The 11668-nt window shown below is 47.6% G+C and overlaps 1 protein-coding gene across 1 annotated transcript; it reads left to right on the top strand.

Moving 5' to 3' along the window:
* Positions 1-6462: 6462 nt before the first annotated feature.
* On the top strand, positions 6463-9460 carry LOC127306889 (probable serine/threonine-protein kinase PBL19). Its single transcript, XM_051337594.2, has 4 exons — positions 6463-7088; positions 7656-7916; positions 8521-8643; positions 8840-9460. Exons 1-4 carry the CDS (start codon positions 6648-6650, stop codon positions 9383-9385), a joined length of 1371 nt encoding a protein of 456 aa, XP_051193554.1. The 5' UTR covers positions 6463-6647; the 3' UTR covers positions 9386-9460.
* Positions 9461-11668: the final 2208 nt, after the last annotated feature.

Below are 11668 nucleotides of genomic sequence, written 5' to 3'. Positions count from 1 at the left end.
GGTGACAACGGCAGCCTTACCATTACCATCATTATTTTTCGGTTGGTAAGTTTCGTTCTTCTTCTCCTTGTTCTGCAGCTTCCAACAATCATCAATATTGTGGTTAGATTTCTTACAATACCTGTAGAACTTGTCACGTCCTTTGGACTTTGAGCGACCTCTGTCGCCCTTGCTCTTATCTCTGTTGTTGTGGTAGTAGTTATCTCGCTGCTCAGGCCTGCCACAGACCTCTAATGCCTCCGCCTTGGAGGACGAACTTTCAGCCTGCACCATAGATTTCATTTTCTCCTTTTGTTGGAGAGCATCATAAACTTCCGCGAGAGTTAGTTTGTCGCGGCTCAATAATATGGTGTCATGAAAATTACTGAAAGAATTAGGCAGCGAGCATAAAAGAAGAAGACCTAAATCCTCATCCTCATACTTAACTTCTATAGACTGCAAATCAGAAACAATCTCTTTCCAGGAAGATAGGTGATTCATTACCGAACCTCCCTCTTGCAACTTATGCGAGAACAGCTTCATCTTCACGTGCAATCTGCCCGTGAGATCCTTGGACAAACAGATCTCCTCTAGTTTGCCCCATAACTCGGCGGTGGTTTTCTCTTGCAGCACTTCCTGCAGAATATTACTAGACAGATGGAGTTGAATCAACGATAAAGCCTTACGGTCTTTCCGCTTCTCCGCATCGGTCCAGGTATCCTTCGCTTTCTCGCCGAAAGCATCGATCGCTTCATCCAGATTTGAAGATTGGGCGAGAATCGCCCTCATCTTCACTTGCCACAAAGCAAATCTCGTGGTGTAGTCCAGCTGCGGTAGATCGAACTTCAATGACGACATCTCGTAAACCCTAGATCCAAAGAACACGGGCTCTGATACCACTTGTTATAATCGAGATGCACAATAAACGAAGAACGAAAAGTAAAACACTGCAGGGGACACGAGATTTTAACGTGGAAAACCCTTGCAACACACAAGGGAAAAAACCACGGGCGCCAGCCAGCAAAATTTCACTATTTCAGTGGTGTTTACAAACGCCGTGGGTGTACAATGATGCGACGAAACCCTAGCGGCGGCTTATAGGGAATATATATAGACGGTGGCAACGATCCGTACCCCCAGGTGCACCTGCTGGGCCTCGGTGTGTGACATGGGCATACCCTTCGGGTACCCATTATTAGTATACCCGGCTCGTCCCAATATGGAGAAGACTCAATATGGAGAAGGCCCAACAAGGCAACCCAAAGAAGTAGTCGACTAGGACTCTTGTAAAACCCTAGGCTGGTTGCATATATAAAGCTAGCCAGGGCACCCGAAATAGAGAGGCCAACAGATAGACAGAATATAGACAACATAGCTCCGCCTACGGCGGCACCCTGTAAACACATCTATGATCATATACTGGATTGCTAGCAGCACGTAGGGATCCTCCACCGAGGGGACCCGAAGCTGGGTACGTCGTGTGCCTAATCTCGACCCCGGAATCTCCATCGTCGCTCTCCCAAAACCCTAGTCTACAATACGTAGGCATTGCCGAGGTATTCCCTCGTCAATTGGCGCCGTCCGTGGGGATTGCGATGACTGGATTTTGTTATCCGGGCGGGATCCCGCATCATCTTCAGTATCTAGAGTGCGTTTTCTTCGGCGCGTGTTCAATCTACGTCGACAAAGAGGCAACGGCGCGCGATCTGCGGGCGACCTGGTTTCTGTGCGGCTGAGTCGCGCGGAATTTACATCAGGCTGGACTCCGCCAGCTTGTCTTGATCGAGGAAGGAGAGCGCGTGGGGCAGTATTGCCTAGATTCCTAGGGTCAAAACCAAGTGAAGTACAACGATCGTGTCGCAGATTCCAAGAAAAGCTGAAGATTCGATTGATATGCAGAGAGCAAAAGCTAAGTAGCATTATTATCTCTCGCACTTACATATGCATGCAGTTGGCACTATTTTTTTTTTCTCTCTCTCTCTTTCTCTAGTAGCAATGTTCAGATAATCATGGAAAATATTGAGTTGATGCTAAGATGCAGTGTACCAAGAAATATGGACGCAACCTGGTAGTCGTTATTTTGGAGGACTACAGGAATATGGTCGATTGCCTCAATGGTGGCCGGGACATTGGAAAGGAATACACATAGTTTGGGCGGCCTCTCAGGTTCTTCGCTAAAAGTTGAAGATTGACAAAAATTAGGACTGACAAAGCTCAACCGCGCCGACTTTATTTGTCATGCAACCCTGTTCGCCGTCGCCTGGCGAACTGGCCACACACGGGGGCTCGCCATCGTGGACTCGCCTGTCGTGGATTCATTACTCGCCATCCGACACAAATGCCATCAGATTTTCGCGCTCCAGTACAACTTCAGATCGGAACAAGCCCCGATTACTTCGCCACGTACAGCGGTATGCTCGGGGGTTGGCCCGCCGTGAACCCGACAACATGCACTCGCCTCGCTCGGGGGCTCGCCCGCCGCAAACTCGAAGATTCACTCCTCTAGGCTGATTACTTCGGCTGAACGCAGCACGGTTCCACTTCATTGGTTGCGTCCGTTTCATCGACTCCGTCAGTCGGAGGACCTGCTCTCATGTTGGCTCCGCCGCACCCGATAAAAAAGCTAAGTGTTCCTCTTTCAAGAGTCGATTATTATTTACTTTCGTCACGCCGGAATACTCGGGGCTACGCCTTTACTTCGTTACCACAAATATACTCGGTTACTTGGTGAATTTCTTTTCTCCGGCTCTGGATATATCTTCCCCGGCTTAGTGAAATTATCTTCTTCGGCTCAGTGGATTCGTTTTCTTCGGCTTATTGGATCTTGTCTTCGTCGGATTCATCTTATAAGGTTATAATTGGTTTTCTCTAATACAATAATACCCGACGCAGTTCCGGGTCAGTGACTTTATGAATATTACTGGGTTTATTTTCTTCGGGTCAATGGATTCATCTTATATGGTCATCTTGGATTCATCTTCTATGGTTTATTATTGGAAATATTTTCTTCGGGTCAATGGATTCATCTTATATGGTTATCTTGGATTCATCTTCTACGGTTATGACTGGATTTACTTTCTTCGGGTCAATGGATTCATCCTTTATGATATCAGCGGATTCATCTTCAATATATGCTTCATGGTTAATGGCGTAATCTTCAACGCGGATTCATCTCAAGTATTTCATCTCGGACTTCATCTTCAGTATTTCATCCTTAATGGCCTTCTTTCGGCGACACATATAATACTAGGGGGCTCGACAACAACTTCGCCCCGAGTAACAACGGTGACACGGCGTCTAAGCAACAATCATGACATCACCCCAGCAGTGCTCGGGGTTTCGGCTATCTCTTCATCAACAATTTTGTTGCATCCACTTTCGCTAATTTGGTGGTTTCTACTTCGGCTCAACTTTTTCGCTACACTCAAAGACCTCATCGCGCATCGACTCCGTCGTGCCCAATAAGCTAAGTGTTCCTTTATTTCACATAAAGTTGATTATCATTTAATTTCGCCGCACCCGACACTCGGGGGCTGCGCGGCATATATTCATTTTACATATCATCGAATCCGAGCATCTGACACCGCATGCGAAAAAGAGAGTCAAGGAAAAGATAGAAAAAGTTTGTTTATTTGTGCAGGAGATAGCAAATTTCAAAGTATATAAGAGAGAACCCGACAAAATCTTTTTCAGGGAGGAACCCGACGAAATCAAGAGAGAACCCGACAAAATCTTCTTCAGGGAGGAACCCGACGAAATCAAGAGAGAACCCGACAAAATCTTCTTCATGGAGGAACCCGACGAAATCAAAATCGCACCCGACGAAATCAAAAGAGCACCCGACGAAATCTTCTTCAGGGAGGAACCCGATAAAATCGTGAGAGAACCCGACGAAATTTTCTTCCAAAGAGAACCCGACGAAATTTTATTCAAGGAGAACCCGAAGAATTATCTTCAAGGAGGTCCCGAAGAATTACCCTCAAGAAGGACCCGAAGAATTATCCTCAGGGAGGACTCGAAGAATTATCTTTAGGGAGGACCCGAAATTTTTTCCTCAGGGAGGACCCGAAGAATTGTCCTCAGGGAGGACCCGAAGAATTTTCCTCAAAGAGGACCCGAAGAAATTTTCCTGAAGGAGAAACTTGACGAAAATTTCATCAAGGAGGAACCCAAAAAAAAAAAAAAAAAAAAGAAGAAGGGTGGACAAATCTTCGGGTCCATTGACTCGTCATATTGTTCCGAGCAAGAGCATCGGTGATGTACCCGACAATATAGAATAACCAATATATTCGGCAGTCTCATCAAGCCCGAGAGAAAAATAGAAGAGCCCGCAAAATGGGTCATTGCATCAGCCGAACAAGGCACTCGACAATATATTCTCAGAGCGCCAAAGTTACGATCAATCTCTGAATGCCGCAAAACTTTGCGAAGGTAAGACCCCAGATCCGTTCTGTGTGGCGTGGCATCGCCAAAGACTGCGCTCTGCTACTTTTATCCGTATCAACAGATACGAAGAAAAATCCTAACGGACGCGTTAGGTACCCGATAAAATATGACTGGGACTCGACAGAATGGTAAGACCTTAAGCGGCACCTGTCGAGTTAGCACCAGTATCCCGAGATCATGTCCAGGGACGTGATCTTGAAGTAGGTTTTTGCGGATTGCCACTAGAGCAGTTAACTAGTACCTGATCCGTCAGATGAACTAGCCCCAATTACCATTATCCCTGTACAATATAGATATGGATGTCAAATAAAAATAGCAATGGCCTGGAGTCGATAAAAAGAGGAGATGCGCCAAGTTGTTTATCGAGTAATACAACTTGAGCCTATGCCTAGGTGCAAGCACCTGCTCATAGGCTCGGGGGCTACTCTTATCGAGAGTATTGTTCACCCTCCCGATAAGAAAGAGGAAAAATTGTGGAGTCAATTACAAGCAAGTTGAGCCTACACCCAAGTGCAAACACTTGGCTGTAGCCTCGGGGGCTACTCCCATCGGGAGCGCTGGTCGCGCACCCGATAGAAAATTAACTTCGACAGCATCTATGACAATCAAGGTTTGTAGACTCAATTCGATTCTACGACTCGAGTGGAGCCTACTCCCATCGGGAGCACATGGATTTCATCAAGTTCTCCAGAAATATAGTTAAGTTCTTTATCGAGTAGTACAACTTGAGTCTATGCCCAAGTGCAAGCACTTGCACATAGACTCGGGGGCTACTCCCATCGGGAGCGCTGCCGCGCACCCGATAATTTCAAGAATCGTCGACATCATCTACGCTACACATGATCTACGACATGGACCTCGCCTTGTATTTCTTCGACTTCGGAGATGGTTATGCTTGGAGTTTCTACGCAAGTCTTCGACTTCCCTATAAACTCGGGGGCTACTGACATGGGCATACCCTTCGGGTACCCATTATTAGTATACCCGGCTCGTCCCAATATGGAGAAGACTCAATATGGAGAAGGCCCAACAAGGCAACCCAAAGAAGTAGTCGACTAGGACTCTTGTAAAACCCTAGGCTGGTTGCATATATAAAGCTAGCCAGGGCACCCGAAATAGAGAGGCCAACAGATAGACAGAATATAGACAACATAGCTCCGCCTACGGCGGCACCCTGTAAACACATCTATGATCATATACTGGATTGCTAGCAGCACGTAGGGATCCTCCACCGAGGGGACCCGAAGCTGGGTACGTCGTGTGCCTAATCTCGACCCCGGAATCTCCATCGTCGCTCTCCCAAAACCCTAGTCTACAATACGTAGGCATTGCCGAGGTATTCCCTCGTCAGTGTGGGCTAACTTCAGACTCGCTTCGCTCGGCCCAAGCCTACCGGCTACGGGCCTCGCTCCGCTCGTCAGAAGTTAGCCTCTTCTTGGAATTTGGATCACAATATAACATGGTTGTGTTGTTTATTAGTTGTAAGTTGTTTAGAGCCATGTGTGTACCATTGGGACTTTATTAATTTTAATTTACAGTACGTTACATACTCTACTCAGTCTCGTTTATTGGTTGTAAGTTGTAGTAGTTTTAATTTTCAGTCTCGTTTGGCTCCTGCCATCTAGAATTCCTGGTCTCGCCAGTCGCCATTGAAGCTGAGAGGTGTAGCGACATTTGTTTTTGTTCATCTGGGTCGCTGGCAATCAGATCGTCAGTGACAGTGCGTTTGAGTACTTGAAATAAACAAACGCTGCAGAAGATACACGATGGCTAGTTTGGCACGCGAAACATCAAAGAATTCTAAAGGAATCACGTGTGGTCAAAGCTATGCCGATCTGCAAATGCAAGCCCCACCAACCCGTCTCCCTCGTCTGTCGCCTTCGGAGCACATTTCGTTTGACTCGTAGCAGTCAAGCCTAGATTTCTTCTTAGATAATTTTATCAAAAAGAAAACTCAGGCACGAAACTACAAACGCATCTTTTTCAGCCTCATTATTTCTCATGCTGTTGGATAGCAAGGAATGTTGATGAGTTCCCTGTTCCCCGCGAAAAAATAGAGCTTCGCGTTCTCCTGGCGCGTCAGTCTCATTGACTCCATGTTGATGGTCGTGCTGCCATGATAGTACTAGAGCACTAGAGCCGTGGTCATTGCCCTCTCTCCAAAAGTTAGCTCCTTTCTCCTCGTGGTTTGATCTGTCGTTGAGGTGGAGGGACATGGAAAAATGCACCGCGAGCTGAATCCCAGCTGCTGCTCCGGGGAAATGGGTTGCTTCGCCCGCTTCAGGAGCAAGATCAGGACAGGAAAGGGCAAGAGAGCACCGGCCGCTCGCTCCAACCTGTCCACGGCGTCCTCGTCGGCCGCGGCCACGAGCCAGTCCCACTCCCAGGACTCGAGCGCGACCGGGAGGCAGGTCGGGAGCCGGTCGTCGGGCTCAGCCTCGTCGGCTCGGACCATCCCGGAGCTGTACGAGGAGCGGGGCGCCAGCAGCCTGCACGAGTTCGGCCTACGGGAGCTCCACGCCGCCACCAACGACTTCAGCCGCCTGCTCAAGATCGGCGAGGGTGGGTTCGGGAGCGTCTACAAGGGCGTCGTCCGGCTTCCCGGCGGCCCTGTCGGCGGCACGGTGGTCGCCATCAAAAGGCTGAATACCAGTGGCCACCAGGTAATCTCTTTCTGTGGTTTGGGTGGTGTTTCGTTGGGCTGTCATTCGTTTTTGTCCTGCCTAGGTTGATCGATCATCGATGCAACGTAAGAATTAGTCAGTATTTCACCTTTACAGTTTTGCCATTTATACTTCTGTTGACTGTATGTTAGCATATTCAACTCTTCGTGATATTGATTTCCTGAACCTGTACATGTTTGCATAGTTGTTTTAGATTTTGTAGCTCATTGATATTTTTAGCCTAAGTCTAGAAGCCTTCTACAAACTAAACATATGTAGAGTGTGCATTCTGCTAATTATGTACTCCCTCGGTCTCATGAAACTTGTCTGAGATTTATCAAAATTTAGATGTATCTATATACTATTTAGTGGCTAAATACATCTGAATTTAGATAAATCTCAGACAACTTTAATGAGATGGAGGGAGTAGTACATTGTTGCATGCTTTCAATGTCATTACATTGTACTATCATTGTATCAATAGATTGAATTGCTACTTTGCTTGGACCCAAAGGTTTAGTATTTAACATCCTTTTGGTTATTACGTTACCACCAAACCTTGATCAGGGTCATAAGCAATGGCTGGCAGAAGTTCATTTTCTAGGGGTTGTGGAGCACCCCAACCTCGTCAGGCTCATCGGGTATTGTGCCGCTCGTAGTGAACGAGGCCCTCAAAGGCTGCTTGTCTACGAGTTCATCGCGAACAAGACACTGGATGACCATCTATTCAATCGAGCATACCCTGTTCTTCCATGGGACGTCAGGTTGGAAATAGCCTTTGGTGCTGCTGAGGGTTTGATATATCTCCATGAAGGGTTAGAAGTTCAGGTATCAGCTTTGCAACACTCCACAAAGAATTTAGCCTGTCCGTATGTGAATACTGCATTATATCTCACAAGAATGGCTCAATGATGTATTAAATTTTACTTCGAACTATTTTGCAAACATGGATCATGCCTGATGTGCATGTCACAGTGAACTGAAGACTCATAGATTCTTGGACTAGTAGTATCACATCCAATCTATAAATGCCGAACTCTTTGTAATTCAGAATTACCAAAGATATAAGATACTTAATGAATTCTTTCGAGGATCTATCATTGATCTGGTCATAACTTGGATGAAGACAGTACTTATTCCATGTTGCTTCAACTACTTTGCTATTTGAAACATTGGGTTATGAGATAAATTTTATATTCTGAAGTCTATGGATCATGCTCTTGGATGGAACTATGTTGCTCAATGATCATGCTAATTGAACCAAATAATTGAGAGAAAATTGGCGTCATGAATATCCTTTCCTGTTTATGAAGGACTTAAAGCTTATAACTGGTGGCATCTCCAACCTTTATGGTTTTGATTTTCCTTACAGAAATAACATACATATATGTCGTTTTTCCTATCACTGAAATTCAGAGAATTTTGTTTGTAGGTTATATATCGTGATTTGAAAGCTTCCAATATACTACTAGATGAGGAATTTAGACCAAAACTTTCAGACTTTGGTTTAGCAAGGGAAGGGCCATCCGCAGATCAAACGCATGTGTCTACAGCGGTATGTGTTGATTTTACTTGAAGGCAAGATGATGTAATTTCCTCGTGCCATATTCATGTATTCAGGAGTCGCCTGTGTGCATCTTACCTATGCAGAGGCCGGGTCTATTGCTTTAAGTAATAAAGTGCCCACTTTCGAAAAAAAAATTCAGGAGTGTATCCTTCTAAGAACAGTTTGCTTGTTCTGTCGTGGTCAGGTTATGGGGACCTACGGTTACGCAGCTCCAGACTACATCGCGACAGGCCACCTCACCACCAAGAGTGATGTCTGGAGCTTTGGAGTAGTACTCTACGAGATCCTCACCGGACGGCGTTCAGTGGAAAAAAACCGTCCCAAAAAGGAGCAGAGACTGCTGGAATGGGTGAAGCTGTATCCTGTCGAGAGTAAGCAGTTCAGCATGATCATAGACACGAGGCTCGAAGGCCGTTACTCCAGGGAGGGAGCTAGAGAGATTGCCAAGTTAGCCAACCGGTGCCTCGCAAAGCGCTCAAGGGACCGTCCGACGATGAGAGAGGTGGCTAAGAGCCTAAAGCAGGCAATGCAGTTGGGTGGCGAAAGTGGAGTATCGGGGAACAGCTCGACGCCTCGTGATGTGCATGGTAAGCCAACAGCAGACGATATTGCCGTGGCTTCAGCAAGGCGACGGATGCTTCACCTCGCTGCCCTAGGTGAAAACAGAAACAGCTTCGCAAAGAGGAGATTCATGTTCATGAGGGCTGCCGCTGCGCCAACTCCAACATGATCTTCTCGGAGAAGTTGATGTCCTTGACTATCTGTGTAAATTTTGATGTGTCTTTTTTCGATAAAAAATATATATTGATATCGTGGAGATACCAAGTACAACCAGCCTCTACAACAACATCATGCTTAAAGGATGCATACAGCAAAAAAAAGAAAAGAAAACAATTAAAAAAAGGTCCCGCTACAGAGATCCATAACCTGAAATAGCAACACTGACACTACCAAGAAAGACAACACTAGAAAGCTCAGCTTCTCCATAAACGACGCCTCTAAGAAGGAAACAATGCACAAATGCTGTCGTCGCCTGTTGTGGGTATACTTTATGGGTATATCAACGGCGTGGCCTAGATCCAGCAAGCCCGGGTGGCCCACAGATGGTGATGAGGCATGTGGCCCATCGGGCGGCCCAGTTGCTGTAAATCCTGAAAGATGAAGTCCAGCCAGGAACAGGAAGCCGGATTCCAACCGACCTACGAAGGAGGCCGGATCCGTGAAGGCCCATGAAATATCCGGATCTAGCACAGTCCTGAAGGAAGGCGGATCCTTGACGTACACGGCAAGATATTATACCATAGTTAGGCAACTTGTATTCCGGCTAGGACTCTCCATGTAAACCCTAGATCAGTGCGCCTTTATAAGCCGGATCCCGGGAGCTCTAGAGGCACAACCACAACTCATTGTAACAACGCGAAAGCGCCCAGATAATTCCAGACAAGCAGCAGTAGGCCTTGCCATCGTGCGAGTGTTCCGAAGCTGGGTAAATCGCGTACCACCGTCCCGAGTGCTCTCCGCCCTATGGCCCCTACTTCTTCTCCCCCTCGTGAGGATCCCTCCTCCAGGGTACCGTCGAATAGGCAACGACAGTTGGCGCCCACCGTGGGGCGAGCGGCGTCTGGAGGCCGGAACCGGGAGGGTTCCGCCACGGGAAGCTACGACGAAACCATCGCTGTGGGGTGTGTCCTTTACGCCGGAAATCTGCCGATCGTCCCTCCGGATGAGTGATGGATTCTGGCTAAGACTAACCCCGTCAAGCTCTCCATCGTCCCAGTTGGCGGCATTCACATCTTCATCGGCGAGATCGTCGATTCCGACGGAAACGCACTGGTAAGTAACGCTGACGCAACCGCCGCTGAGCAGGTAGCAGTCGCAAAGATCCGATCTGAGATGAAGGAGCTTCCTAAGGAAGATTCCACCTTAGATCTGGAAAATTCAAAACCCACCCAATCCGCCCCTGAGCAGGAAATAAAGGTGGAAGACCAATGCAGATCCGCCTGGGTCTACCAGGTGTTAGAAAAGCAAAGGTGTCACTTCGTACACTTCTTGGCCCATACCGCCGGAACCGCCCCTCAAGAAGTCGGAGCTGGTCCCGAGCAGGTTGAGGCACCGGAGAACAGCGCCGCTCCGGATCAGCAGGAGGCTGTCGGAGAAAGCGACGCTCCGGGTGAAGAATCCATCCTGGGTAACCTAAGCCCAATTTCCGGTGATAGCTCCACCATGGATACCGAGAAATTCGATCGCAGGATGAAGGAATTCGGATGTGATGATGAAGCTGACGTCGAATCTGCCCAGCCTAAGCAGGTCCTTGCAACCTTGGCGGCGCTGGATCAGCGACATTTAGAAGAGGAGCATTCTGAATCCGACCCGCAGCCATCCCATGCAGGATCTCTGCTATCGCGGGAACGACCGCATAAGGAAGTCCTGTCACCAGAAGAACTGGTCGAACAGGCAGGCATGGATGCAATCGCACACTCGGATATTCTCAACAAACCCATAACTCCTGAAGACGCAGCAGATGCGGAAGCTCTAGAAGCCAAAAGACAGGAGATGCTGGAAACTGCCAAAAATTCGCTACCACCGCAGCAGCAATGCTGGAGGAGAGGAAAGAAGCCGCGCACTTCGTGGATAATTTCCCCAAACGGGAACGGCAGGTTGACGAATCACTGGAACAAGTTAAGAACCTCCGGAAGCATTGGGAGGACAAGATCGACGAGGCTCAACAGGAGATTGATAGGATGAAGCGAGAAGCTGTAGCTCCCCGCAAGATCACCTTCGCAACTCCTACTGAGCAACAGCCACTCGCAACCCCAAAGGATAACATGTAAAAGGCTGCGGAGATCTTGAAAAAGAAGGACGAGGAGATTGATATCGACTACGTCCGAGCGCTCGTTGCTTTAGCAATGAAGCAGCAGAGCAAGGCAGATACTTCGCGCAGGTTGGAATCCAACCCGGATCATTGTATCTCTACCGCGCAGAAGGACGCCTATGAAAATCGCCATCGCGATGA

Source organism: Lolium perenne, chromosome 6, assembly GCF_019359855.2.
Source record: "Lolium perenne isolate Kyuss_39 chromosome 6, Kyuss_2.0, whole genome shotgun sequence".
NCBI lineage: Eukaryota > Viridiplantae > Streptophyta > Magnoliopsida > Poales > Poaceae > Lolium > Lolium perenne.
The sequence above is the reverse complement of the archived record's forward strand: the minus strand, read 5'-3'. Positions and strand labels throughout refer to the sequence as shown.

What these genes read in the sequence shown, in the direction of transcription:
- LOC127306889 (XM_051337594.2), top strand. Translation starts at nt 6,648, where the DNA reads ATGCACCGCGAGCTGAATCCCAGCTGCTGCTCCGGGGAAATGGGTTGC. An exon ending in TGAATACCAGTGGCCACCAG is followed by an intron (nt 7,089 to 7,655) that starts GTAATCTCTTTC and finishes AACCTTGATCAG; the next exon opens with GGTCATAAGCAATGGCTGGC. An exon ending in ATGAAGGGTTAGAAGTTCAG is followed by an intron (nt 7,917 to 8,520) that starts GTATCAGCTTTG and finishes TTTTGTTTGTAG; the next exon opens with GTTATATATCGTGATTTGAA.